The sequence below is a fragment of the Petromyzon marinus genome, chromosome 9 (genome assembly GCF_048934315.1).
Source record: "Petromyzon marinus isolate PM22_M1 ecotype Great Lakes invasive population chromosome 9, UKy_Petmar_22M1.pri1.0, whole genome shotgun sequence".
Classification (NCBI taxonomy): Eukaryota; Metazoa; Chordata; class Hyperoartia; order Petromyzontiformes; family Petromyzontidae; genus Petromyzon; species Petromyzon marinus.
Genome location: NC_133675.1, coordinates 5,065,190 through 5,091,580, shown reverse-complemented (window position 1 = coordinate 5,091,580; position 26,391 = coordinate 5,065,190). Strand labels below are relative to the sequence as shown.

The window sequence follows — 26,391 nt, the reverse complement described above, 5'->3', positions numbered from 1 at the left end:
CTCAGCTATTTCAATGCTAAATTCTATGCTAATTCCTTTGTCAAGGGGTGCCTCTGCGGATGTGTATGCTTTAACTTAGCTATTTCAATGCTAAATTCTATGCTAATTCCTTTATCAAGGGGTGCCTCTGCGGATGTGTATGCTTTAACTTTTAACATAGCTATTTCTGTGACCAGTCACAAGCTAATCACTCAGCCATTTCAATGCTAAATTATATGCTAATTCCTTTGTCAAGGCGCTTTGTTTCCTCTCACACAGCTTAAAGGTCGTGATCTGAACGTGGCTCTTTCACTCCAGCGCTGTCCTACCAGACAGTCTCGTCCCTTCACCTGATGAAGGCCGCTTGTGTTGTGGCCGAAACGTCGTGAGAATATTATTGTGTTATTTTATTTTATCAATGTATTATTTTATTCTCATTCTACGTGACTTTACCGAAAGAACCAAAGAAGATGAATCATTGCAGTCACGAAAGCTTTAAATCGAAATTTAAAAATGAGTCGGTGGATGATGTTGATGATGTGATCATGGAGGAGGAGTGGATGGAGGAGGAGGAGGAGGAGCGGTGGGCGAATGTTATTGATGGTGGCGATGATGTGGCGTTGGATAAATATTGATGGTCACAGACTTTTTAAAAATATCCACCACCGCACTTGGAGACGCTGCGCGGTCACCGTCACGACCACAGAGCGCCTGGAGAGCTCTCACGCGGCCAGGGGCGTGCGGAGGGGTGAAGTGTGCGTCTAGGGGGAGGCGACGAGGGGAGAGGGGAGGGGGAGTACCTTAAATACGGAGGGGACCAGCGAGGGATCAGCAGAGAACCCCGAGCACGCCTCGACTGGGTCACCCAACATCTCCCATGCAGGTAGTTGCGCTCACGGACACTTCACATCGCGAGGAGAACGATGAATACACAACGACATGAGGCTGAGCGCCGATTGCCAAATCCACTTCTGGATTGCGGTTTTCCGTGACCTTCACCACGCTGGTCAGTGCGGGTTGGTGGATAGGGGACCCCGGGACTGGTTCCGATATTGTCAGCCCCTGATGTTGAATATGGCCAGGAATCTAACTTCGGGTGGATGGGTTCATAGCGCAGTTGCGTCTCCACTCACTCCGCTCTGACACTGTCACTTGTTGAAGTCGGCATGAACATTTTACGTAACTTTAAATCAAAACAAAAAAACAATCAGCGCGCTTTGGGTGGGCGGATGATTGCCGTTGGTCAAGACTAACAACGGAACGGCAGTCAAAGGAGTTTTCTGTCCTCATCACACACCTCCGATTAGCACGCTTGGCTACGTACGGTGCGAAACAAGTTCAACATACAGTACACACAAGACGCCCTAGAGGACGCCCACCCGCAGAGATGAAACGATTTGAGAACAATTTACATCGCAGAACCGTGAGAGATGACGCTTTGGAGATGGCTTCATCCAGCAGTGGATTGACCCTGGATAATGATCACGATGATGATGGTGATTTCGTGTTGTTCAAGGGCTTCAAGAGGTCGCGGCGGGGAACATTCGCGCTCATAGCGGCTGTCTTCTGTCTGGCGGGTAAGAGGCTCCTATCGAGAGTTGTGCCACACGGGTTCGACCCGGGACCCTGTTTCCTGGGGGAGGCCCAAAGGCCGGTTCAGACAATCGTCACCGGTGTTCGCCGTGAGCAGGAATCGAACTCGGGAAGCCGGCTTCGTAGCGCAGTCGGCTAACTTCTACAATACCATTCTTCCCTCCAAAGATCCCCCGTATAGCTTTGAACTGACTGTAGGGGCAAGTGCTGTTAGCGAGCACTTATGACGGCCGGCACGGCACACGAGGCGGTGGGTGACCAGCACGACGCCCGGCCGCCTTTGTCTCCCGAGTGGCGATGTTCATTACACACCGCACCAGGTCCTCATTTGAGGCTGAGTCGACCTAGGGGAGGCCCAGAACCGGTTCAGATAATCGTCACTGGTGTTGACCGTGAGCGCGAATTGAACTCGGGTGGCCTGGTTCGTAGCGCAGAATAGCGCTAACCGCTACACTGCCGTTGTGTTCCCTCCGTACACTCTCCGCCAGACGTACGCGGACCGACAAGACCAGTACACACGCATACCCAGGGCACACACACTATTCAGCACAGCACGTGTGTTGTAGGAGCGTATTCAAAGCTACGAATTTGACCGAGACACAAACATGGCACAGTATTCACTAGGCTTTAACGCATGAAATGATCAATTCATTCACGAGCCCTCCCTCCCCGTTGGACCAACGTTGACCCAACGTTGGCCTAACGTTAGTCCAACGCTCCGCGTGCTTGCTGGCCTGACATTGGGCCCACATCCAGTATGAAATATTCGGAGCATCCCGTAGTATTCTGCTACAAATGGCCTCTTGCTGATGAGTGATAACGGAGCCCAGCCGGAGCTGGCCACGACACCCGTCTTAAATCGGAGCACGGTGTCAGCCGCGCACCTTAATCCAAGCAAATAATAACAGGCACAAATAAAACATCCTGCTTAGCTTCCACGGTGTAGCGCATGGGTCGGCAGCCTGCGGTTCCGGAGCCGCATGCGGCTCTTTGATGGGACTGCTTCGTGACGCGTTATTTATTGATGATCGTCTCGTATTCGCATGGCATTGCGGCTCTTGAAATATCGAGGGGTTGGTTTTTTTTATCGAATTTGAAAAAAAATGCCTCTTCTTGTTATTCTGGTTACTGACCAGTAATCTAGCGTGATCGAGGGCATTCCGGAAAACGTTGTCATATTGTCATATGATGTTTGCGTCATTAAAAAAAAGCAATGTCTTGTTCATTAGTTAGTTTACATTGATCGATATGGGAAAGACGGGGGTGACCAGTGAAGCCACTGTGGTGGCTCCGTGTCCTTGTCCCACAGCTGGGACCTCCGTGTCGCGAGCGCAGGCGCAGTGCGGAGGAAACTTCACGGACAGCAATGGCATCATCGAGACGCCCAACTTCCCGGGACTCTACCCGCCCATGCTCAACTGCCTATGGATCATTCAGGTGCGGGTCGTGAGTTTATCAGCGATCAGGAGAAATCGCTCGGCTCAATTGTTATACGCGATCGTTATACTTACAGGGTAAGTATTCAAATGCCAATTTAAAAACAAATGTTCACCGGCAAATACGTTATTATTAAGTGCGATTCTTATCAGGCCCCATGATGTATCATCGTGCAATGCCCGACTATTATAGACCGTATCTGTCTGGCCTCTCGCAGCGGCTTTTGGCTGGCCATCGTGCATAGACGGTCACCGCATCGCGTGCTTTCACATGCGCGTCTGCGGCCGCCTTGAACACTCTTTTGTGTTCAAGACGGTAGTTAACATCTCCCAGCCACCGTGATGATGATGAGAGAGAGACAAGCAAACTCCAAATATACAGCAGCCAGTGTCAGGGTCGGGATCGAGCCCACGACCTCCTGTAAACCAGGCGAGGTAGTTAACATCTCCTAGCCACCGTGGCGCCGACGCTACCACTGCTGCTGCTGTGATGATGACGCTGAGACCAACACTGCTGCTACTGCCACTGCTTCTTCGGTCGATGACGGAGCCCCCCCGCCGCCCCCGGGGGGTGTCCTCTCGCTCTCGCTCGCCACCAGTCCTCGGACCGACGCGGCGTGGTCATCATCAGCGTCATTGACTTCGAGCTGGAGGAGTCGGACGCGTGCGTCTTCGACAAACTGCGCATGGAGGCGGGAAACCCCCCGGGTCCGCCCCGCCTCTACTGCGGCGGGGACTTCGAGCGGCGCTACGGGGTGTCGGAGATGCAGGCGACCGGGCGCATGACGCTGCAGTTCAACAGCGACGAGTCCGTGGAGCTGCGCGGATTTCGAATCGGCTTCTGGGGTGGGTGCATCGCGCGCTGCCGCGGATCTCTTTACAAATCACAATGCTGGACTGGCAGGGCGGCCGAGTCTGTTAAGATCTTAATGGTCATTGCCACCCTCGTAACGTAATGGTAAATATGAATCAAATGTCGGTGGAGGGGTAGGGGCGGCGCGTAGTCAATCGTGTGGGGAGGGGTGGTGTAGCGGTTAGAGCGCTGCGCTATGAACGTGGCGACCCGAGTTCAAGGCCACCAACACACGTGACGAATGTCTGAACCGGTCCTGGGCATACCCTAGGTCGACTCAGCCTCAAGTGAGTAACCTGGTGCGATGTGCAAACATCGCCACTGTGGAGACAAAGGCGGCCGGGCGTGGTGCTGGCCACCCACCCCCCTCGTGTGCCGTGCCGGCCTTCAAAGGTGCTCGCTAACAGCACTTGCCCCGACAGTCTGCTAAGGCTATACGGAGGGATGCCTATCTTTGCCTTTCTGGTTGTAGCCACACGTGCTGTTGGTCGTGTAACAATCAATTCCGGCGGATTAGCGTTGATTCTCACTCCCTCTTTCCTCGCAGTCGAAGACCCGCTCCAGACATCCCCGTTGCCCACAACCACCTTGGCCACGACCTCCACCACTCCGGCCACCACCCCAGGTACCCGGGGCTCTCACTCGCGCCAACGGGTTCGTGAACCCCGTCTGCTCTGCACCTTTGGGCGTTAAACCCTCCAATTGCCGGTGGTACTTTCCAATGGTCGTGGAAAACGTAGCATTTGTGTCACGTGTTTCCCGTACACGCACGCGCGCACACATACGCACAGGTCAATGCCAGCCTCTAGAAAACATGGACAACGGTCGCCTGTTCGTCACCTCTTACGAGGTGGGCGGCGTGGCCTCGTACACGTGCCGGCCCGGGTTCCGCATGGTGGGCGCGTCCAACAGAGTGTGCGAGGCCAGCGGGCGGTGGAGCGGCTCCGTGCCCGTGTGCCGCGCGCGACCCACGACAGGTTCGATTCCCCACCCGGGTCTGTGTGTATTTTTTTAAATTATTATTATTATTTTACACGCTTTCATTTAACTCACTCTGTCTGTTGTTGTTGTTGTATCCTCAAATCTTGTAACTCAATTTTAACCCACTTCCCAATGTGGTATCGACTGCAAACTTGGTATACTTATGTCATACTGGTGACAATATTATATCTTATTTGTCCACGGTCAACTGACGTTGGCTGTAATTGGCCACGGTCCCCCTTTACGTTGTGGCAAGCTTCGGGGCCACTTCCTGGAGTCGTGGAGTTCTTCCATTACTAGTACATTTCATAAAGCGTGTTTATAAAAAAAAATTAATATTACTTATTTTTTGTTCACCACGTGGAGGCGCGGGTAGATGAGCGGCGGGGGGTTTGGCAGCGGTTGCGGGACGGAGGGAAGTTGTTTTGAAGGCGGTGTTGCGTTGACTTGGGGCCCCACGGAGGCGAGAGATGTTAACTATCTCGCCTGGTATACAGGAGGTCGCGGGTTCGATCCCGATCCTGACGCCTATTTATGTGGAGTTCGCGTGGCCTCCCCGTGGTCGCGTGGATTTTTCTCCGGGTGCTCCGGTTTTTCCCTCCACATTTATAGTAAAAAAAAATGCGTTTACAGTATTTGGATGCTGTAAATGTGCACGTGATAAGCCGCTTCGTTGAGCTATCAAGTGTGACCAGCTGTATAGCTCAGTGGGCCTTACCTGGTAAAATAAAGAAAAATAAAACTTGATTTGGTGCTTTCGTGACTACAGGAATTACTCTTTGTTTTTTTCGGTAAAGTCATGTAAAAATAAGAAATAATAATAAAATTACATAATAGCATTCGACGTTTCGATTGCAATGCAAGCAATCATCATTAGGTATAGAAGAGCTAAATTTAAGAGAGAGAGGAAACACAGAACCGCAGATATATATACAGACACCTAAGTAGAGGGAGTTAACACAGAGACACAAAGAGAGACACACGTATGGGACACAGAGAGATAGGGTCTCTGTGCCGAGGCCTTAGCATGTAGGGGAGACAAAGAGAGATGGAGAAGCACATCAAATCGAACAAGATTTAGTAAATTTTGGAAACAAATATAACGCAGCACAGAGGGTCGGTCAAAACACAATTAACGCATGGTCTGGCTGATTACGTCATTTCAAAAATTGCTAAATTATAGGTTAAGAGTGATAGAGTACAGATCGCAGACACATATATAGACATCTAAGCAGAGAAAGTTAGCACAGAGACACAGAGAGAGACACACATATGGGTCCCATGTGTGTGTCTCTCTGTGTGTCTATATATGTGTCTGCGATCTGTACTCTATCACTCTTAACCTATAATTTAGCAATCTTTGAAATAACGTAATCAGCCAGACCATGCGTTTATTGTGTTTTGACCGACCCTCTGTGCTGCATTATATTTGTTTCCAAATTTTACTAAACCTTGTTCGATTTGATGTGCTTCTCCATCTCTCTTTGTCTCCCCTACATGCTAAGGCCTCGGCACAGAGACCCTATCTCTCTGTGCTCCATACGTTGTGTCTCTCTTTGTGTCTCTGTGTTAACTCCCTCTACTTAGGTGTCTGTATATATATATCCGCGGTTCTGTGTTTCCTCTCTCTCTTAAATTTAGCTCTTCTATACCTGATGATGATTGCTTGCGTTGCAATCGAAACGTCGTATGCTATTATGTAATTTTGTCATTATTTATTTCTACATGACTTTACCGAAAAAAACAAAGAATAAAGAAAAATAGTTTAGTTTATTTTAGGTTTCGATTCATGCAGAGGCGAATCCAGAACAGGAGCAGCTCCATCCCCATGGTGGATGCATGCGTGTTTGTTGAACTTGTTTCGCATTGTACGTAGCCAACCGAATCGAAGTTGGGTGGGAAGGACAGGAACGATCGCCCGCTCCCGGCGGATTAAATGCCCCATGCCACTCTTGCGAATTACACTCATTACACTCATCCTCATGAGACGACCCGCGTCTCTTGAACTTGTTACCTGGTCAAACTAAATCAACAACTTGGAACTCCTCCCGGATGGCATGCGGACCGGGGGGGGGGCATTCGAGTTGTTGGCTGTTGTGTGTGTAGGTGGTGGGGGGATGGGCGCCGTAAAATGGATACAGTAAACTTGGGTGGGGGGGGGGGGCCTAAGGGACATTTTGGTGGTGCAGGGCCCAGCCCAGCAGAGATGGCACTGATCTCGAAACTTCCCAGGGAGACCCGGAATTTCAAGCTTTTGAAATATGGCCCTACATTAACATATAAAAAAAATACTGCATTATATCTGGTGAAAAATCAATAATATTGCTAAATTTTGAGGATTTGGATCAGCCACTGGATTCTCGCGCTGCCCCTTTGATTCCTTGTGTCCTGGCGTTTTTGCTGCACGTGCTCGTTTTCAGTCAACAAAGAAGGGTGGTCAACGTGCCGTAACTTTCGCTTTTCCGCTCAGCGACAACGACGATTCGAGCCGAGACGTCTTCGGCCAGCGAGCTGCCGACGAACGCGAGCAAGGGAGGCAACGCATCTCTCGGTGAACTCGCAAATCGCAATGCAGTCACAACCATTTGTTGATTGACTGTTGCAGCTGAGCCGGAACATTACCCTCCACTTGTCATACATCTCACAGAGCTGGAAAGGGGTTTCCCCCCCCCCCAACCCTTTCCTGGATTAGTCCGGCTTCGATGGGTTTTACTGAGTGATCTGTGTGTGTGTGTGAATAGAGTGACCTGTGTGTGAATAGAGATCTGTGTGTGTGTGATTAGAGGGATCTGTGTGTGTGTGTATATAGAGGAAAGTGGGCGTCAATAGCGGGATCTGTTTGTGTGTGAATAGATGGATATGTGTGTATGAATAGAGGGAGCTGTGTGCGTGTGTGAATAGAGGAATCTGTGTTTGTGTGCATGAATAGAGGGATCTGTGTGTGTGAATAGAGGGATATGTGTGTATAAATAGAGGGATCTGTGTGTGTGTGAATAGAGGAGTCTGTGTGTGTGAATAGAGGAGTGTGTGTGTGTGAATAGAGGAGTGTGTGTGTGAATAGAGGAGTCTGTGTGTGTGAATAGAGGAGTGCGTGTGTGTGTGTGAATAGAGGAGTGTGTGTGTGTGTGAATAGAGGAGTGTGTGTGAATAGAGGAGTGTGTGTGTGTGTGAATAGAGGAGTGTGTGTGTGTGAATAGAGGAGTGTGTATGTGTGTGAATAGAGGAGTGTTTGTGTGTGAATAGAGGAGTGTGTGTGTGTGAATAGAGGGATCTGTGTTTGTGTGTATGAATAGAGGGATCTGTGTGTGTGAATAGAGGAGTCCGTGTGTGTGAATATAGGGATCTGTGTTTGTGTGAATAGAGGGATCTATGTGTGTGTGTGAATAGAGGAGTGTGTGTGTGTGAATAGAGGAGTGTGTGTGTGTGTGAATAGAGGAGTGTGTGTGTGTGTGTGTGAATAGAGGAGTGTGTGTGTGTGTGTGAATAGAGGAGTGTTTGTGTGTGAATAGAGGAGTGTGTGTGTGTGTGAATAGAGGAGTGTGTGTGTGAATAGAGGAGTCTGTGTGTGTGAATAGAGGTGTGTGTGTGTGTGAATAGAGGGATCTGTGTTTGTGTGTATGAATAGAGGGATCTGTGTGTGTGAATAGAGGAGTCCGTGTGTGTGAATATAGGGATCTGTGTTTGTGTGAATAGAGGGATCTATGTGTGTGTGTGAATAGAGGAGTCTGTGTGTGTGTGAATAGAGGAGTCTGTGTGTGAATAGAGGGATCTATGTGTGTGTGTGAATAGAAGAGTGTGTGTGTGTGAATAGAGGAGTCTGTGTGTGAATAGAGAAGTGTGTGTGTGTGAATAGAAGAGTCTGTGTGTGTGTGAATAGAGGAGTCTGTGTGTGAATAGAGGGATATATGTGTGTGTGAATAGAAGAGTGTGTGTGTATGTGTGTGAATAGAGAAGTCTGTGTGTGAATAGATAAGTCTGTGTGTGTGAATAGAAAAGTCTGTGTGTGTGAATAGAGGAGTGCGTGTGTGAATAGAGGTGTCTGTGTGTGTCTGTTTGTGTGTAAATAGAGGAGTCTGTGTGTGAATAGAGGAGTGTGTGTGTGAATAGAAGAGTCTGTGTGTGTGTGTGAATAGAGGAGTGCGTGTGTGAATAGAGGTGTCTGTGTGTGTGTGAATAGAGGAGGCTGTGTGTGAATAGAGGTGTCTGTGTGTGTGTGTGAATAGAGGAGTGTGTGTGTGTGTGTGAATAGAGGAGTGTGTGTGTGTGTGTGAATAGAGGAGTGTGTGTGTGTGTGTGAATAGAGGAGTGTGTGTGTGTGTGAATAGAGTTGTCTGTGTGTGTGTGTGAATAGAGGAGTGTGTGTGTGTGAATAGAGGAGTGTGTGTGTGTGAATAGAGGAGTGTGTGTGTGTGTGAATAGAGGAGTGTGTGTGTGTGTGAATAGAGGAGTGTGTGTGTGTGAATAGAGGAGTGTGTGTGTGTGAATAGAGGAGTGTGTGTGTGAATAGAGTTGTCTGTGTGTGTGTGTGAATAGAGGAGTCTGTGTGTGTGTGTGAATAGAGGAGTGAGTGTGTGTGTGTGAATAGAGGAGTGTGTGTGTGTGTGTGAATAGAGGAGTGTGTGTGTGTGTGTGAATAGAGTTGTCTGTGTGTGTGTGTCTTGCGAGAGAAGGCTGTCCGGAACCGGGTCTGCCTCTGGGCGGGTTGGGGCCCTTGCCCGGGCTCTCGCTGAACTTCCGAGCCGGGGACGTGCTCCGATTCTCGTGCCTCCCGGGCTTCGCCATCACGGGCGCCACGAGCCTCAAGTGCCTCGACAGCGGCCGCTGGTCGGACGAGGCCCCCACGTGCTCACGTACCGCGCGCACCGCAACATGCGCGGCACACCAACATCCATCCTTGTTACTGCACTGCTACTGCCGCTACCGATGACGATGATGATGACGACGACGACGATTGGGCTGATATTATAATTGTGCTATTGCTACTCATGACGATAATTCAGGTGCTGGGGTGACGATGCTGTTATTGCTGCTGATTTTGATGATGAGTTTGCTGTTAATAATGATGATCTTTCTGCTATCTTCTATTGATGGTGGCGATGCTGGTGATGGTAGTGATTCTGGTGATGGTAGTGATTCTGGTGATGGTGGTGATTCTGCTGATGGTAGTGGCGATTTCTATTGATTGTGGCTCTGCGCACTTGTAGGGGTCGGGATGTCGCTGTCCCCACTCTGGGCCTCGGCTCTGATCGCCGCGGGCTGCGTGGCTGGAGGCGCCGTGGTTCTGCTCGTGTCCTTCGCCCTCGCACGACGGTGAGATGAGTGCGGTGGTGAGATGAGTGGGTTGGTGAGATGAGTGTGGTGGTGAGACGAGTGGGTCGGTGATATGAGTGTGGTGGTGAGATGAGTGCGGTGGTGAGATGAGTGCAGTGGTGAGATGAGTGGGTTGGTGAGATGAGTGGGTTGGTGAGATGAGTGTGTTGGTGAGATGAGTGGGTTGGTGAGATGAGTGCGGTGGTGAGACGAGTGTGGTGGTGAGATGAGTGGGTTGGTGAGATGAGTGTGGTGGTGAGATGAGTGGGTTGGTGAGATGAGTGTGGTGGTGAGATGAGTGCGGTGGTGAGACGAGTGTGGTGGTGAGATGAGTGGGTTGGTGAGATGAGTGGGTTGGTGAGATGAGTGCGGTGGTGAGATGAGTGTGGTGGTGAGATGAGTGTGGTGGTGAGATGAGTGTGGTGGTGAGATGAGTGGGTTGGTGAGATGAGTGTGGTGGTGAGATGAGTGCGGTGGTGAGATGAGTGGGTTGGTGAGATGAGTGTGGTGGTGAGATGAGTGGGTTGGTGAGATGAGTGTGGTGGTGAGATGAGTGCGGTGGTGAGACGAGTGTGGTGGTGAGATGAGTGGGTTGGTGAGATGAGTGGGTTGGTGAGATGAGTGCGGTGGTGAGATGAGTGTGGTGGTGAGATGAGTGTGGTGGTGAGATGAGTGGGTTGGTGAGATGAGTGTGGTGGTGAGATGAGTGGGTTGGTGAGATGAGTGCGGTGGTGAGATGAGTGTGGTGGTGAGATGAGTGCGGTGGTGAGATGAGTGCGGTGGTGAGATGAGTGGGTTGGTGAGATGAGTGCGGTGGTGAGATGAGTGCGGTGGTGAGATGAGTGTGGTGGTGAGACGAGTGCGGTGGTGAGATGAGTGGGTTGGTGAGATGAGTGCGGTGGTGAGATGAGTGGGTTGGTGAGATGAGTGTGGTGGTGAGATGAGTGGGTTGGTGAGATGAGTGGGTTGGTGAGACGAGTGGGTTGGTGAGATGAGTGGGTTGGTGAGATGAGTGTGGTGGTGAGATGAGTGGGTTGGTGAGATGAGTGTGGTGGTGAGATGAGTGCGGTGGTGAGATGAGTGGGTTGGTGAGATGAGTGCGGTGGTGAGATGAGTGCGGTGGTGAGATGAGTGGGTTGGTGAGATGAGTGGGTTGGTGAGATGAGTGTGGTGGTGAGATGAGTGGGTTGGTGAGATGAGTGGGTTGGTGAGATGAGTGGGTTGGTGAGATGAGTGGGTTGGTGAGATGAGTGCGGTGGTGAGACGAGTGGGTTGGTGAGATGAGTGTGGTGGTGAGATGAGTGGGTTGGTGAGATGAGTGGGTTGGTGAGATGAGTGTGGTGGTGAGATGAGTGGGTTGGTGAGATGAGTGCGGTGGTGAGACGAGTGGGTTGGTGAGATGAGTGTGGTGGTGAGATGAGTGGGTTGGTGAGATGAGTGGGTTGGTGATATGAGTGTGGTGGTGAGATGAGTGTGGTGGTGAGATAAGTGTGGTGGTGAGATGAGTGTAGTGGTGAGATGAGTGGGTTGGTGAGATGAGTGTGGTGGTGAGATGAGTGTGGTGGTGAGATAAGTGTGGTGGTGAGATGAGTGGGTTGGTGAGATGAGTGTGGTGGTGAGATGAGTGTGGTGGTGAGATGAGTGGGTTGGTGAGATGAGTGTGGTGGTGAGATAAGTGTGGTGGTGAGATGAGTGTGGTGGTGAGATGAGTGTGGTGGTGAGATGAGTGCGGTGGTGAGATGAGTGGGTTGGTGAGATGAGTGCGGTGGTGAGATGAGTGTGGTGGTGAGATGAGTGGGTTGGTGAGATGAGTGGGTTGGTGAGATGAGTGTGGTGGTGAGATAAGTGCGGTGGTGAGATGAGTGTGGTGAGACGAGGGTGGTGTGGTGAGATGGGTGCGGTGATGAGGCGACTGCTAAGACTGTCTTTCAGGAGTGCCCTGAATTGGGATGTTCGGTCAGTTTTGTGAATGGGCGTTTAGCATTGAACCGCACCGTCTCTGTCAATTGACGGGTTACATCCGTGACTTTTTCACTTTTCAGCTCCAGAAAAGTAGCGTCTGACGACCATCCGAAGATGACTCTGTAACACCACAATCTTCATGGACGGCGCATCACTGCAGCAACGACACAAACACCACGGACAGCGCTTCACTACACACAATAACAACACGAATACCATGGACAGCGCCTCACTAAACACAGCAACAACAACGCAAATACCATGGAGAGCGCCTCACTAAACACAACAACAACAAATACCATGGACAGCGCCTCACTAAACACAACAACAACACAAATACCATGGACAGCGCCTCACTAAACACAACAACAACACAAATACCATGGACAGCGCCTCACTAAACACAGCAACAACAACACAAATACCATGGACAGCGCCTCACTAAACACAACAACAACACAAATGCCATGGACAGCGCCGCCCTAAACACAACAACAACAACACAAATATCCTGGACAGCGCCTCACTAAACACAGCAACAACAACACAAATCCCATGGACAGCGCCTCACTAAACACAGCAACAACATAGCAAATACCATGGACAGCGCCTCACTAAACACAGCAACAACATAGCAAATACCATGGACAGCGCCTCACTAAACACAGCAACAACAACAACACAAATACCATGGACAGCGCCTCACTAAACACAACAACAACACAAATACCATGGACAGCGCCTCACTAAACACAACAACAACACAAATACCATGGACAGCGCCTCACTAAACACAGCAACAACAACACAAATACCATGGACAGCGCCTCACTAAACACAACAACAACAACAAATACCATGGACGTCGCCTCACTAAACACAGCGACAACACAAATACCATGGACAGCGCCTCATTACACAGCAGCAACAACAACAACAACCAAAACACGCGCACGGAGCACGCATACTCGCACTCCGGATTTGTATGTTTTAAGACGAGTGTTTGTTTATTTAAATAATCGCAATTGTGATCCCGTTCCAGAATCAGTCTTTCTATATATGTCTTAATACAAACTAGCAGCCCGCACATCCATTGGACGTAACCATCTGTCCATCCGCCCGTCTCTCCCTCCGGACCTGACGTCCGGCCAACCAGCCAGCCAGAAAAATAAACTGTTGTCTCATTTAGTATGATATGACATTGTGCTGAATGTACCAGCCTCTACTGGCTGGAGGTGGAGGGGGAGGCACGTAAACCCATCACTAAAATTATATTACACGTGAATCCACCGATATGTCAATATCATCATTATTCGCCAGTTTATTCACCGAAAAATCATCATCATCATCTACACGCCGCCCGAGTCCAATATTGAGTCTTAATTTGATGATTTTCAGTTAATTATGTTAATTGTACCGATGCAGTTTTTCCTTTGTGTGTGTGTGTTTTTGCGCCTGTATTTGTGGTTTTGATGCAGTGATTTCACCACGTGGTGTGAGAAATGTTCATTTTTACCAACATAAAGCGTGTGTTTCTAATTCTATGTGAAGCTAAATTAATTGTTTTGCTGTACTTTGCAACAATGTATATGCTCCCCGCCTTAACACGCAGATCGCCACACTAACAAGAGTAGCTCACACACACACGAACAAAGACAAAGATCTCCCGTGTAGCCTGAACAGACTGTTGGGGCAAGTGCTGTTAGCGAGCACCTATGAAGGCCGGAACGGCACACGAGTGGGTGGGTGGCCAGCCCCACGCCCGGCCGCCTTTATCTCCCTACTGGCGATGTGTACACACCGCACAAGATATTAATTTACGGCTGAATCGACGTAGGGGCGGTCCATAACCGGTTCAAATATTCACCGCTGTTTTTGTTTGCGTGAGCGGGACTCGAACTCGGATCGCCGGGTTCGTAAGCGCAGTGCGCCAAGCACTGCGCCACCGCTCCCCGCCGAAGCACGCGTGGGAGCACGGACACACAACTGGGCGTCACGTGACGCGCTTCAGTAAGTGGGGGGGGGGGGGTATAAAAGGGACGCGGCTCGCGAGCGCAGAGGGGAGCCGTGGAGGGAGTCGCTCGCCATGGGGGGTGCGACCCTCGTGCTCAGAGTGCTGCTGGCACTCATCGCCTGCCAGGTGTGCGCGACCAACACCACAGGTAACAACCACAACAACAACACCTCGACACTGCTGTAGCGAGCACGGGTGCTGGGTGTGTACAGGTGTGTATGCGTGTATGTCGGGGAGGCGGTAGCGTGGTGGTTAGAGCGCTGCGCTACGAACCCGTGCGACCCGGGTTCGATTCCCGGTCACGGACACCAACGCCACTGACGACATCTGAATCGATCCTAGGTCGACTAAACCACCAATGAGTGCCTGGTGCGGTGTGTAAAACATCGCCACTGGGGAGACAAAGGCGGCTGGGCGTGGTGTTGGCCACCCACCCCCATCGTGTGCCGTGCCGGCCTTCATAGGTGCTCGCTGATAGCACTTGCCCTTAAATCCTTTCAAGGCAACACGGGGAATATTTAATCTTTGTTCGTGTTAATGTTTCTTTTTTAAGACTGACAACACGGCGCACGATTAGGTCTCGGCCGCCTTTGTATCCCCCCGTGCTGTTGACGTTTACACATCGCACCAGGACCGGTTTAGTTGTCACTCGCCACTGATGTTAGCCGTTGCTGGGAATCGATACGTCGCTTCTGACGATCGTCTCTTTGTGCGTGGGGCACCAACAGTGGAAGTTCGCACAACCGCGCTCCGATCCTAGATACCTGGGTTCGATTCCTTTCCGTGGATATAACATCAATGGGCCGTATATAATAGGCGACGTTTCGGACCAATTGCCCTTCTTCACAGTACACAGACGGGGCAGAGAGGTAGAGTGGTTTGTGTATGGAGCACTCGGAGTGAACCCACCGTACATACATACTATGGAGGGGAGTGGGGGGGGTAACCACTCGACTATCGGCGACACAAAATTCACGTTACTCGAGTCGACGAAGCCACTTGCTCTACTGACATTAACGTGCTTCGACACCGCAGCCCTTGAAGCGGGGTTCTTGGCAGCTCCACGGATCGGCGATCACGGTGAGCGGGCGTAGCGATCGGGTGTGAAGGCGGTGCAACTGCCCCGGGCCCCCGCGGGTGACGAAGAGGACAGTCATTCTCAATACAAACAATGGGTCAAGGTGCTCATTGGGTTGTTGTTGTTTTTACCGTACTTCACCACGCTGGTCAGTATACGCGTTGTTAAAAATTGGAGGTTGGAGGAGCGCGCAACCGAGTCTGACATCACTTTGCACTGACGTCGTTAGCCTTGGTCGGGAGTCAAACTCGGGTGGCGAGGTTTACAGCGATTTTGGTGCGGAGGTCGGGGGTGGGTGAGAGTTTGACGCGATCACCGTTGTGTTCCTCCCCGCGGCAGAAAACGCATGGAGCGAGTTCGAGAGGAGGTCTCTCGCGCCCGCCACGGACGCCGAGGTCCAGCCCGGGACCCCGCGGGGCAATCCGTGGGACGCGGCGAAACGGTTGAGGGGTTCGTCATCATCATCGTCATCAACAACAACGTCGTCGTCGTCATCATCTCCTCCTCGTCGCCCCTCGTCCCGCAAACCTCCCGTCGAGCCGCTGCTTTCCACGTGGTGGTTCCGCTACGGCCGTCGGGACGCGTCACGGCGGGGTGACGAGGGTAGGGACGAGGTGTCCACCGCCCCGCAGTGGTCCGCCGCCCGGCCTCGCCGCCCCTTCCCCCGTCACCTGTGGTGGTTCCGTGCCGGCAAGCGCAGCGCCGCCGAGATGCCCGCCACGGGAGCGCACGCCGAGTAGCTGGCGGACCGCGCCACGTGCTTCGGCGACTTTAACGCGCGAGGCCACCGCGTCGAGCGGCGCGTTCAAATTGACTCGCTCGCTCGCACGCGATGGCAACGTCTGTCGCACGCGATGGCGTGATGGTGTTACGCGTTCGAAATGAAAGGGACGAGGAGCTCCAGGATCGATGGTGGCAAACATATTTATTTTATCCATAATAGAGGGGGTTTTTTGGGGGGGGGATGAGATCGCGTGAACATATACATGTGTCGTTAAACCCGCTACCACCCGACACAGCCAATTAGCAATGTTAATCACGTAAACAGAGCATGCCAATTCGTCACTAGTACAGCGCACTGGTGTGTTGGAGGGCAAAGCCGCAACATTTCTAATCTGAGTACGACTCCTTCGCCAGTGATTATAACTATCTTCATCAGGCGACAGCCAGGTTTGTAGAGACATCCTCCTGTTTCCTTCCTTAAATAGCGGGGTCGATGTTATGACATCACTTGCGAGCTCTTCTTGCGCGAAGTCGGGGGGTGAGGTGCGTGCGGGTTAATGAATGCAGAATAAATTACGATGGGTATCTGTAAAACGAAATAACATGTATATACTTTGGGTCTTTCGGTAAAGTCACGTAGGTAGAAAAATAATAGATCAGACGTTTCGATCGCAACACAAGCAATGGTCATCAGGTGGGACAAACACAGCAAGAAAAAAAACTGCTGTGGTTGTCCCAGACTGATGACGATTGCTGGTGTGGCGATCGAAACGTCGTGATCTAATATTTTATTATTATTTTTTTAAAATTGTCTTTTTATACCTACGTGATGACTTTACCGAAAGAACCAAAGACTGTGGATTCCTGCAGTCACGAAAGCGTCAAATCAAGATGGAACATGGATATCATCGCTGAGCGTGTCTGCATCAAGACCCCCCGTTATCCACGTGGCCGTGGTGTGTACAGGGCTGATCGAGAGCACCACTGTTCACTTACGAGCCGGAATTAATATGAACCCCCCCACCCTCCACGTGTGGTTGAAACCCATAGAAAGTAAGGACCTTCTAATCAAACCCTCGCTCCAAAAATAATTAATTGTGGGAGGAGCCCGTTTCTATTGTGCCATCAAGCGAACTTCGGTCATCCTCGCAGCAGCGGAGCCACCTTTTAAATCATCGGGATTTGGCTACGTACGGTGTGAAAGAAGTTCAACATACGGTACATATGTACGTGCCAGATGGTGTGAGATTGTTTGACGGTACCCCTCTGCAGCCACTACAGGCGCTACATCTACCACGGTCTAATCTATCGACGTACGCCTGAATCTGTACGTCTCAAAAACCTCTAGGGTGGAAATCTGAAATTTAGTACAGAGGTAGCTTTTAGGACAAACTACAGGAACATCTGAAAAGCCGAGATTTTTTTTTATTTTAAGGCCCAAAATCTCGATTTTAGGTGCCCCATGAACATGTTTGTGCCTGGTGTCATTCAGAAACCGTTCAAACTATAACATTGCAGTTTGTTTTCGTTTGGTAGAGCGTTAAACAGCGAATAAAATTAAAGCGACAACCATTGCTCTATCTTTTATTGCTTTTCAGATATTTCGGATTCAAACGGTTTTGAAGAAAAAAATACGCATTTTATGATGTAGAAATTTGAATAATTCGAAAACGATCAAAGATAGGAGCTTCACCTCACAGAGTATTAAGTTCATACCTTTTTTCTTTCTAATAAAAACAAAATCTTTTAATTGAGCGGTTTCCGATGGATACGTGTTTTAAATATAAGAAGTTCAATTAGGTCGTCAACAATATTTGTGTTTTTTTTACAGAAAAATACCCATTTTTGGAGTAGTTAGTGTCTGATCGTAGATATCTTTTTCATTTTAAAATAATATCAGATTAATTATTATATTTATTGAAAACTTTTTGCCTGGCGAAGACAGGCTTTATAAATTAGTGTACGTATTTAAAAAAAATATTTATACGATTATTAACTCCGAATCGTAGCTCAGATTGGCAACATGTCGAATTGCCTGTGGGGTAAATCCCTAGAGTAGTACCACTGACAATAGCGAAACAAAACGTTTGGTGACGCTGCTGCTGTGTTGACAATGATGCACAAAGTAGAATACAACAGACACTGCCTTAAAATGCATATATATAAAACAGTAATAGGCTCCGTTTCGGGTAATGGCTCTTCTTCACAGCACATAGAGAGAGAGAGTCCAGAGAGTTGGATTGGCTTTCTTTCTGACTATGGCCAAGTAGAGCCAATGGGAGCCTGAGATGGAGTGAGTGGCTTGCATTAAATGCGTAAATGAACATTTTCCTTCGATTGATACTTAACGCATGCTAAGTCAAGGGAGGAGGAGATTCACTCAAGTGGTTGGTTGTTGATATATTGATGGTTGAGTCTGTAAACGTTGTCGCTGTTGGATTGTATAGTTTCGATTGTGTTCGTGATCAAACTATGAGCCATGTAATCAGTCACATGTACATGCATGGTTTTGATATTTGCGATGATAACTTACAGCAGTATACAATAAATAATTGTGCTCACAAAGTATCTGTGGCCGTGGTTGTGGCTCGTGCGTGAGTGTGTATGAGCGGTGGTGCAGCGGTTAGCGCGCTGCACTGCCAACCGGGGAACCTGAGTGATTCCCGCTCACGGCCAACAACACCGATGACGATTATCTGAACCATTCCTGGGCCTCCCCTAGGTGGACTCCGCCACAATTGAGTACCTGGCGTGATGTGTAAACAACCTCACGAGGGAGACAAAGGGGGCCGGGCGTGGTGCTACCCCCACCCTCGTGTACCGCGCAGGCCTTCATAGATGTTCGCTAACAGCACTTGCCCCAAAGGTTTTGTTAAGGCTACGCGAGTTGCCCGAATCTCCAACCAAAACAAAGGGATTTCTTTGTCAGTCGAAAATCCGTGAGAATCAAAACCCACTGAGTGGACGTGAAAGGTCACGTGGGACCGACATTCCAGGCCCACGGGATTCCAGTTTTGATGTGATTCCGGTGACTGTGTGTATGTTGAATTTCTTTCGCACCGCACGTAGGCAACGGCGCTAATCGGAGGTGCGGGTGAAGGACAACAAGCTAACCACAAAAAAAACTGCTCCAAAGAAATTAATTTTCAAATTAGATTATTTTAAAGTGCATAGCTCCAGTGGCTTCCTAATATCGGAAGGAAGAGCGTTCCGGACGGCCTTAGAATTCGCATCTGATAGCGCGCGATATGGAGACCACCGTCTTTGTTCGATGGGCAACCAATGGACCAGAACAGAATTCTCAGTTGCAAGAGCTTACCTGCAGAATTCGTTTTCCCAGTAGGGGGTGCGGTTGTGTTAGTCCCGTTTGAGTAACATTGCGGTGTCATTTTAGATTTTGGCAAATTTGGAGAGGGCGCCACTCGACGCATACCCGCTCAATCGTCACGCAAAACCCCCCGACCTCTATTGCATGAGCGGTGGGCTCATGAACTCCATCGGGCGATGGTCGCGTGCAGTGGTGGTGCTTGCTCACAGGTGCAGGCGGGAACAGTTGGTCGTGCGAGCTGTGTCACGAGACACCGTAGTAAAGCTTCACATTGCAAGTCAAGCGCAACTTCTGGAGTCTGGATGTTGAGATTATTCACCCGAATCTCGGCGAGGGTTTTCCCTTCGTTGGCTACCAATGCCGAGCCGCCCACGCAGTGGGAAAGGGAAGAATTCATTTGCAACATATTTTGTGGTAGTGTATTGGCTAGTGGTGCAAAAGCATTAAAAAAAACCCCCACTTAATAAACTAAACTAATTCGTCATTATAATCGTGGCCTTAAAAATAAACTAAAAAATAGGCGACGTTGTGGGCAGTGAGGTAGAGTGATCTGATGAAGGCCCATTACCCAAAACGTTGCCTTCGGGTAAGATAGATTAAAACCTGATAAGGGAGACTGGATTATAAGTCGTTGCAATTTTTAGTTACGCCGCGGTGAGTGCATTACGCCCTGAACCAGGCGTCCTAAGTTCGATCCCCCTAATATAAATGGCGAGCGATATCTGTAACGGGGCATGCCTCCTGCCCATCGCTCCTCCACACAGTGACCAGCGTGGTGAGGTATGGTCAAACAATTCCTAGGATCATTCCGGTGTGGGAAATGCTTTAATCTCACAGTGGATTTACAAAGGGGATGGAAGTTACTTTCGACCACACTGAAAACAGAACTCCCTTTTCACTGGCAAGATTAGTTTAAATAAGTATATGAGTATATATATCGATATGTGTGTGTACGTTGTCAACTGTCCTAATCGGATAAAGGAAAGCACATACCATTGTGATTTAATACGACGAGTTTTATTCTAACATTATATGACATATGGCCCAGAATCATGAATGTTGATGCATACAATGGAACAGATTGTAATGTATGCAAATACGCAGCGAGGGATGCATGCATGCATATATGTTTGACTTTTGTTGCACCGTACGCAGCTAAAGAAATTAGTGTTAATTGTAGATTAAAAAGTAGCATAGCTCCAATGGCGTCCGAATATCGGAGAGCGTTCCAGACGGCCACAGAAGCGCATCTGAAAAACACTGAGAGAGAGAGAGAGGAACCACACGCATCAGAGAACATGCAAACGGAAGCTCATATTGCCTGTTACAACAAAAACAAAATAAGCGGGGTTGGGCAGGACGCGTCATGGCTCGATGTGACCACGGACGATGGCCGAGACTGGCGACGGAGGGCAGCTAAAGTCAGGCAGAGGATAAGCGGGGATGGACCAATGAGATCTGCAAGGATCGAGATTAATTGTGGCGTCCCAGGAGCGAGAACGGGGTGCCGTTGGTACGGGGAGGTCTTCATCCAGCAACGAGAGACCACGGACCATGATGCTACCGCTGATGCTGCTGCTGGTACTGATGTCGATGATGATGATGCTACAGTGAGGGAAAAAAAGTATTTGATCCCCTGCTGATTCTGTACGTTTGCCCACTGACAAAGAAATGATCAGTCTATAATTTTAATGGTAGGTTTATTTGAACAGTGAGAGACAGTATAACAACAACAAAAATCCACAAAAACGCATGTCAAAAATGTTATAAATTGATTTGCATTTTAATGAGGGAAATAAGTATTTGACCCACTCTCAATCAGAAAGATTTCTGGCTCCCAGGTGTCTTTTATACAGGTAACGAGCTGAGTTTAGGAGCACACTCTTAAAGGGAGTGGTCCTAATCTCAGCTTGTTACCTGTATAAAAGACACCTGTCCACAGAAGCAATCAATCAATCAGATTCCAAACTCTCCACCATGGCCAAGACCAAAGAGTTTTCCAAGGATGTTAGGGACAAGATTGTAGATCTACACAAGGCTGGAATGGGCTACAAGACCATTGCAAGCAGCTTGGTGAGAAGGTGACAACAGTTGGTGCAATTATTCGCAAATGGAAGAAACACAAAAGAACTGTCAATCTCCCTCGGCGTGGGGCTCCATGCAAGATCTCCCCTCGTGGAGTTGCAATGATCATGAGAACGGTGAGGAATCAGCCCAGAACTACACGGGAGGATCTTGTCAATGATCTCAAGGCAGCTGGGACCATAGTCACCAAGAAAACAATTGGTAACACACTACGCCGTGAAGGACTGAAATCCTGCAGCGCCCGAAAGGTCCCCTTGCTCAAGAAAGCACATATACATGCCCGTCTGAAGTTTGCCAATGAACATCTGAATGATTCAGAGGACAACTGGGTGAAAGTGTTGTGGTCAGATGAGACCAAAATGGAGCTCTTTGGCATCAACTCAACTCGCCGTGTTTGGAGGAGGAGGAATGCTGACTATGACCCCAAGAACACCATCCCCACCGTCAAACATGGAGGTGGAAACATAATGCTTTGGGGGTGTTTTCTGCTCAAGGGACAGAACAACTTCACAGCATCAAAGGGACGATGGACAGGGCCATGTACTGTCAAATCTTGGGTGAGAACCTCCTTCCCTCAGCCAGGGCATTGAAAATGGGTCGTGGATGGGTATTCCAGCATGACAATGACCCAAAACACAGGACCAAATCAACAAAGGAGTGGCTCAAGAAGAAGCACATTAAGGTCCTGGAGTGGCCTGGCCAGTCTCCAGACCTTAATCCCATAGAAAATCTGTGGAGGGAGCTGAAGGTTCGAGTTGCCAAACGTCAGCCTCGAAACCTTAATGACTTGGAGAAGATCTGCAAAGAGGAGTGGGACAAAATCCCTCCTGAGATGTGTGCAAACCAGGTGGCCAACTACAAGAAACGTCTGACCTCTGTGACTGACAACAAGGGTTTTACCACCAAGTACTAAGTCATGTTTTGCAGAGGGGTCAAATACTTATTTCCCCCATTAAAATGCAAATCAATTTATAACATTTTTGACATGCGTTTTTCTGGATTTTGTTGTTGTTATTCTGTCTCTCACTGTTCAAATAAACCTACAGTTAAAATTCTAGACTGATCATTTCTTTGTCAGTGGGCAAACGTACAAAATCAGCAGGGGATCAAATACTTTTTTCCCTCACTGTACTGATAATACTGCTGATGATAATCATATATATTTTTCTGATAATGATGATGAAATTCGTGTTGCTGATGATGCCGATACTGTTGCTGCTGCTGATCATGATACGATTCTGCTGCTGCTGATGATAATAATAATCATGATCCTGCAGCTTATCCTACTGATACAACTGTTGTTGATAATGATGTTGCTGCTTCTGATGCTGTTGCTGACGGCGACGATGATCGCTATGACCCCATGTGGCGGGGATCGCATGAACTCCCGTGCCGTATCCCACCAAGTGCCCCGTCAACTGTGATCATTAGGGGGTTTTCGATGCCCCCCCCCCTCCTTACTTATCCTCCCTCCAACACTCTCCCCTAATCTCCCCCGTCCGTGCCGCGAACGCGACTTTCCAGCACGTGGACACGCGTGGGAAAAAAAAAAACAGGCGGAGTGATAAAGATGTTTAATTTTAACGGCGGCAATTTAGCAGAAAGCTCTTGAGCGCGCGCGCGCACACACAAACAAACAAACAAAGTCAAAAACGCTCGCCTGCTCACTCTGATTGCGGAGCCGAGATGAACGCCGCCGCTCAGCGGACTTTACAAACACAGCGACATCAGCAACAAGCAGCCACCGTTCTCTCGTCGCCCAACACCTACCAAGTGTGGATGTGCGCGCGCGTGTGTGTGGGTGCGCGTGTCTCTCTCTCTCTGATCTCTCTCCCTGGGGTGAACGCGGATTCTCTTAATGTTTCCGAGGTCACGACCCCGTTCAAAATCGCCAGCGGCTGCCCGCCCGCCGATGATTGTGCAAATGTAACCTCTTAACCGCGTGCTGGGGAGTCGGGGGGGGGTCATCAGCTGCGGTGCAGAATTATCCATAGCGAGTTCGTTACCGGTCAAATCACACGTTATGTTCATTGCTCTCCCTCCCTCACGCTGCAATTGCCTCGAGTTGATTGCGAGACGTCGATGGTAGCGGCTGTTTGTTGTTGCTGTTGTTGTTGCTGCTGCTGCTCCTCCGTGTCCGCCCAACGAGCGCATTGCTCGTTTTGCCGGCCGGCTGACAGACGGCGACAATTTGGCCTCTTAAGCTCCGGCCGTGATTGCGAGTCACGCCCCAACTGCCACGAGATGGAGGAAACGCGGAGGTTTATACTGGTAGGAACGAAGTTGTAAACTGAGTGTACCAGCCTGCAATAGATTAATGTGTCCGTCCGTCCGTCCCCTTTCAATACTTTAACGAAGTGAAATCTCGTGCTGTTGGGTGTAAAATCAGCAATAGACAGCGCAGAGACTTGGTATGTCTTATTGCACCCAACATTTGGAAGTAACAATGTCATAAAATTGCACAAAATTCCAATGTTCCGACCAGCCCACCCTGCAGGGACCTGTTAATTGACACGAGCGAGTCCGAGAGACCGTCCCAGGCCGATGCAATTCGCGAAATAAGCGAAGCCTCCTGGGGGGAGGGCAAGTACTGGATGATCCACGTAGCTCAAGTAGCTTCTACATATGTAGTACCTACTACATATATAGTAGCTACATATGTAGTAGTAGTAGCTACTACATATGTAGCTACGGGCCCCGCACTTTCAAGGGCCCCGCGCTAAATGCTTTCAAGCTATCAATTCCGGTTCAGTGATTCTGCACTTGCTCTATTACTAGAGTACTATACCGCTTTCAACTTTTGTGAACGACTGGGTGTTTACGGTTAGCGATTTGTCGTATTATCTGGCTGTATAGCAAATGTAAAAATACAATTACTTTACTATGCGAGTTAAACATTAGTGTTTTAATATTTTTATTTAAAGCTTTCGTGACTGCAGTGATTCATATTCTTGGTTCTTTCGGTCAAGCCCTAGACTCTAACACTGAGCCCTAGACTCTAACACTGATCCCTAGACTCTAACACTGAACCCTAGACTCTGACACTGAACCCTAGACTCTAACACTGATCCCTAGACTCTGACACTGAACCCTAGACTCTAACACTTAACCCTAGACTCTAACACTGAACCCTAGACTCTAACACAGAGCCCTAGACTCTGACACTGAACCCTAGACTCTAACACTGAGCCCTAGACTCTAACACTGAACCCTAGACTCTGACACTGAAGCCTAGACTCTGACACTGGACCCTAGACTCTAACACTGATCCCTAGACTCTGACACTGAACCCTAGACTCTAACACTTAACCCTAGACTCTGACACTGAGCCCTAGACTCTGACACTGAGCCCTAGACTCTAACACTGATCCCTAGACTCTGACACTGAACCCTAGACTCTGACACTGAACCCTAGACTCTAACACTGAACCCTAGACTCTAACACAGAGCCCTAGACTCTGACACTGAACCCTAGACTCTAACACTGAGCCCTAGACTCTAACACTGAACTCTAGACTCTGACACTGAAGCCTAGACTCTGACACTGGACCCTAGACTCTAACACTGATTCCTAGACTCTAACACTGATCCCTAGACTCTGACACTGAGGCCTAGACTCTAACACTTAACCCTAGACTCTGACACTGAGCCCTAGACTCTAACACTGAACCCTAGACTCTAATACTGAACCCTAGACTCTAACACTGAACCCTAGACTCTGACACTGAGCCCTAGACTCTAACACTTAACCCTAGACTCTGACACTGAACCCTAGACTCTAACACTTAACCCTAGACTCTGACACTGAGCCCTAGACTCTGACACTGAACCCTAGACTCTAACACTGATCCCTAGACTCTAACACTGAGCCCTAGACTTTAACACTGATCCCTAGACTCTGACACTGAACCCTAGACTCTAACACTTAACCCTAGACTCTGACACTGAGCCCTAGACTCTAACACTGAACCCTAGACTCTGACACTGAACCCTAGACTCTGACACTGATCCCTAGACTCTAACACTGAGCCCTAGACTTTAACACTGATCCCTAGACTCTGACACTGAGCCCTAGACTCTAACACTTAACCCTAGACTCTGACACTGAGCCCTAGACTCTAACACTGAGCCCTAGACTCTAACACTGAACCCTAGACTCTGACACTGAACCCTAGACTCTGACACTGAGCCCTAGACTCTAACACTGAACCCTAGACTCTGATACTGAGCCCTAGACTTTAACACTGATCCCTAGACTCTGACACTGAGCCCTAGACTCTAACACTTAACCCAAGACTCTGACACTGAGCCCTAGACTCTAACACTGAACCCTAGACTCTGACACTGAACCCTAGATTCTGACACTGATCCCTAGACTCTAACACTGAGCCCTAGACTTTAACACTGATCCCTAGACTCTGACACTGAGCCCTAGACTCTAACACTTAACCCTAGATTCTTATACTGAGCCCTAGACTCTAACACTGAACCCTAGACTCTAATACTGAACCCTAGACTCCAACACTTAACCCTAGACTCTGACACTGAGCCCTAGACTCTAACACTTAACCCTAGACTCTGACACTGAGCCCTAGACTCTAACACTGAGCCCTAGACTCTAACACTTAACCCTAGACTCTGACACTGAGCCCTAGACTCTAACACTGAGCCCTAGACTCTAACACTGAGCCCTAGACTCTAACACTTAACCCTAGACTCTGACACTGAGCCCTGGACTCTGACACTGAGCCCTAGACTCTAACACTGAACCCTAGACTCTAACACTTAACCCTAGACTCTGACACTGAGCCCTAGACTCTGACACTGAGCCCTAGACTCTGACACTTAACCCTAGACTCTAACACTGAACCCTAGACTCTGACACTGAACCCTAGACTCTAACACTGAGCCCTAGACTCTAACACTGAGCCCTAGACTCTGACACTGAACCCTAGACTCTGACACCAAGCCCTAGAGTCTAACACTGAGCCCTAGACTCTAACACTTAACTCTAGACTCTGACACTGAGCCCTAGACTCTGACACTGAT

The 26,391-nt window shown here is 49.2% G+C and overlaps 1 protein-coding gene across 1 annotated transcript; it reads left to right on the top strand.

Annotated features, from left to right (window-relative positions):
• Positions 1–307: 307 nt before the first annotated feature.
• On the top strand, positions 308–13,653 carry LOC116940660 (seizure protein 6 homolog). The gene is made up of 9 exons (XM_032950781.2): positions 308–1,556; positions 2,882–3,009; positions 3,608–3,854; positions 4,409–4,486; positions 4,653–4,838; positions 7,313–7,393; positions 9,513–9,692; positions 10,047–10,152; positions 12,195–13,653. Exons 1-9 carry the CDS (start codon positions 1,367–1,369, stop codon positions 12,238–12,240), a joined length of 1,242 nt encoding a protein of 413 aa, XP_032806672.2. The 5' UTR covers positions 308–1,366; the 3' UTR covers positions 12,241–13,653.
• Positions 13,654–26,391: the final 12,738 nt, after the last annotated feature.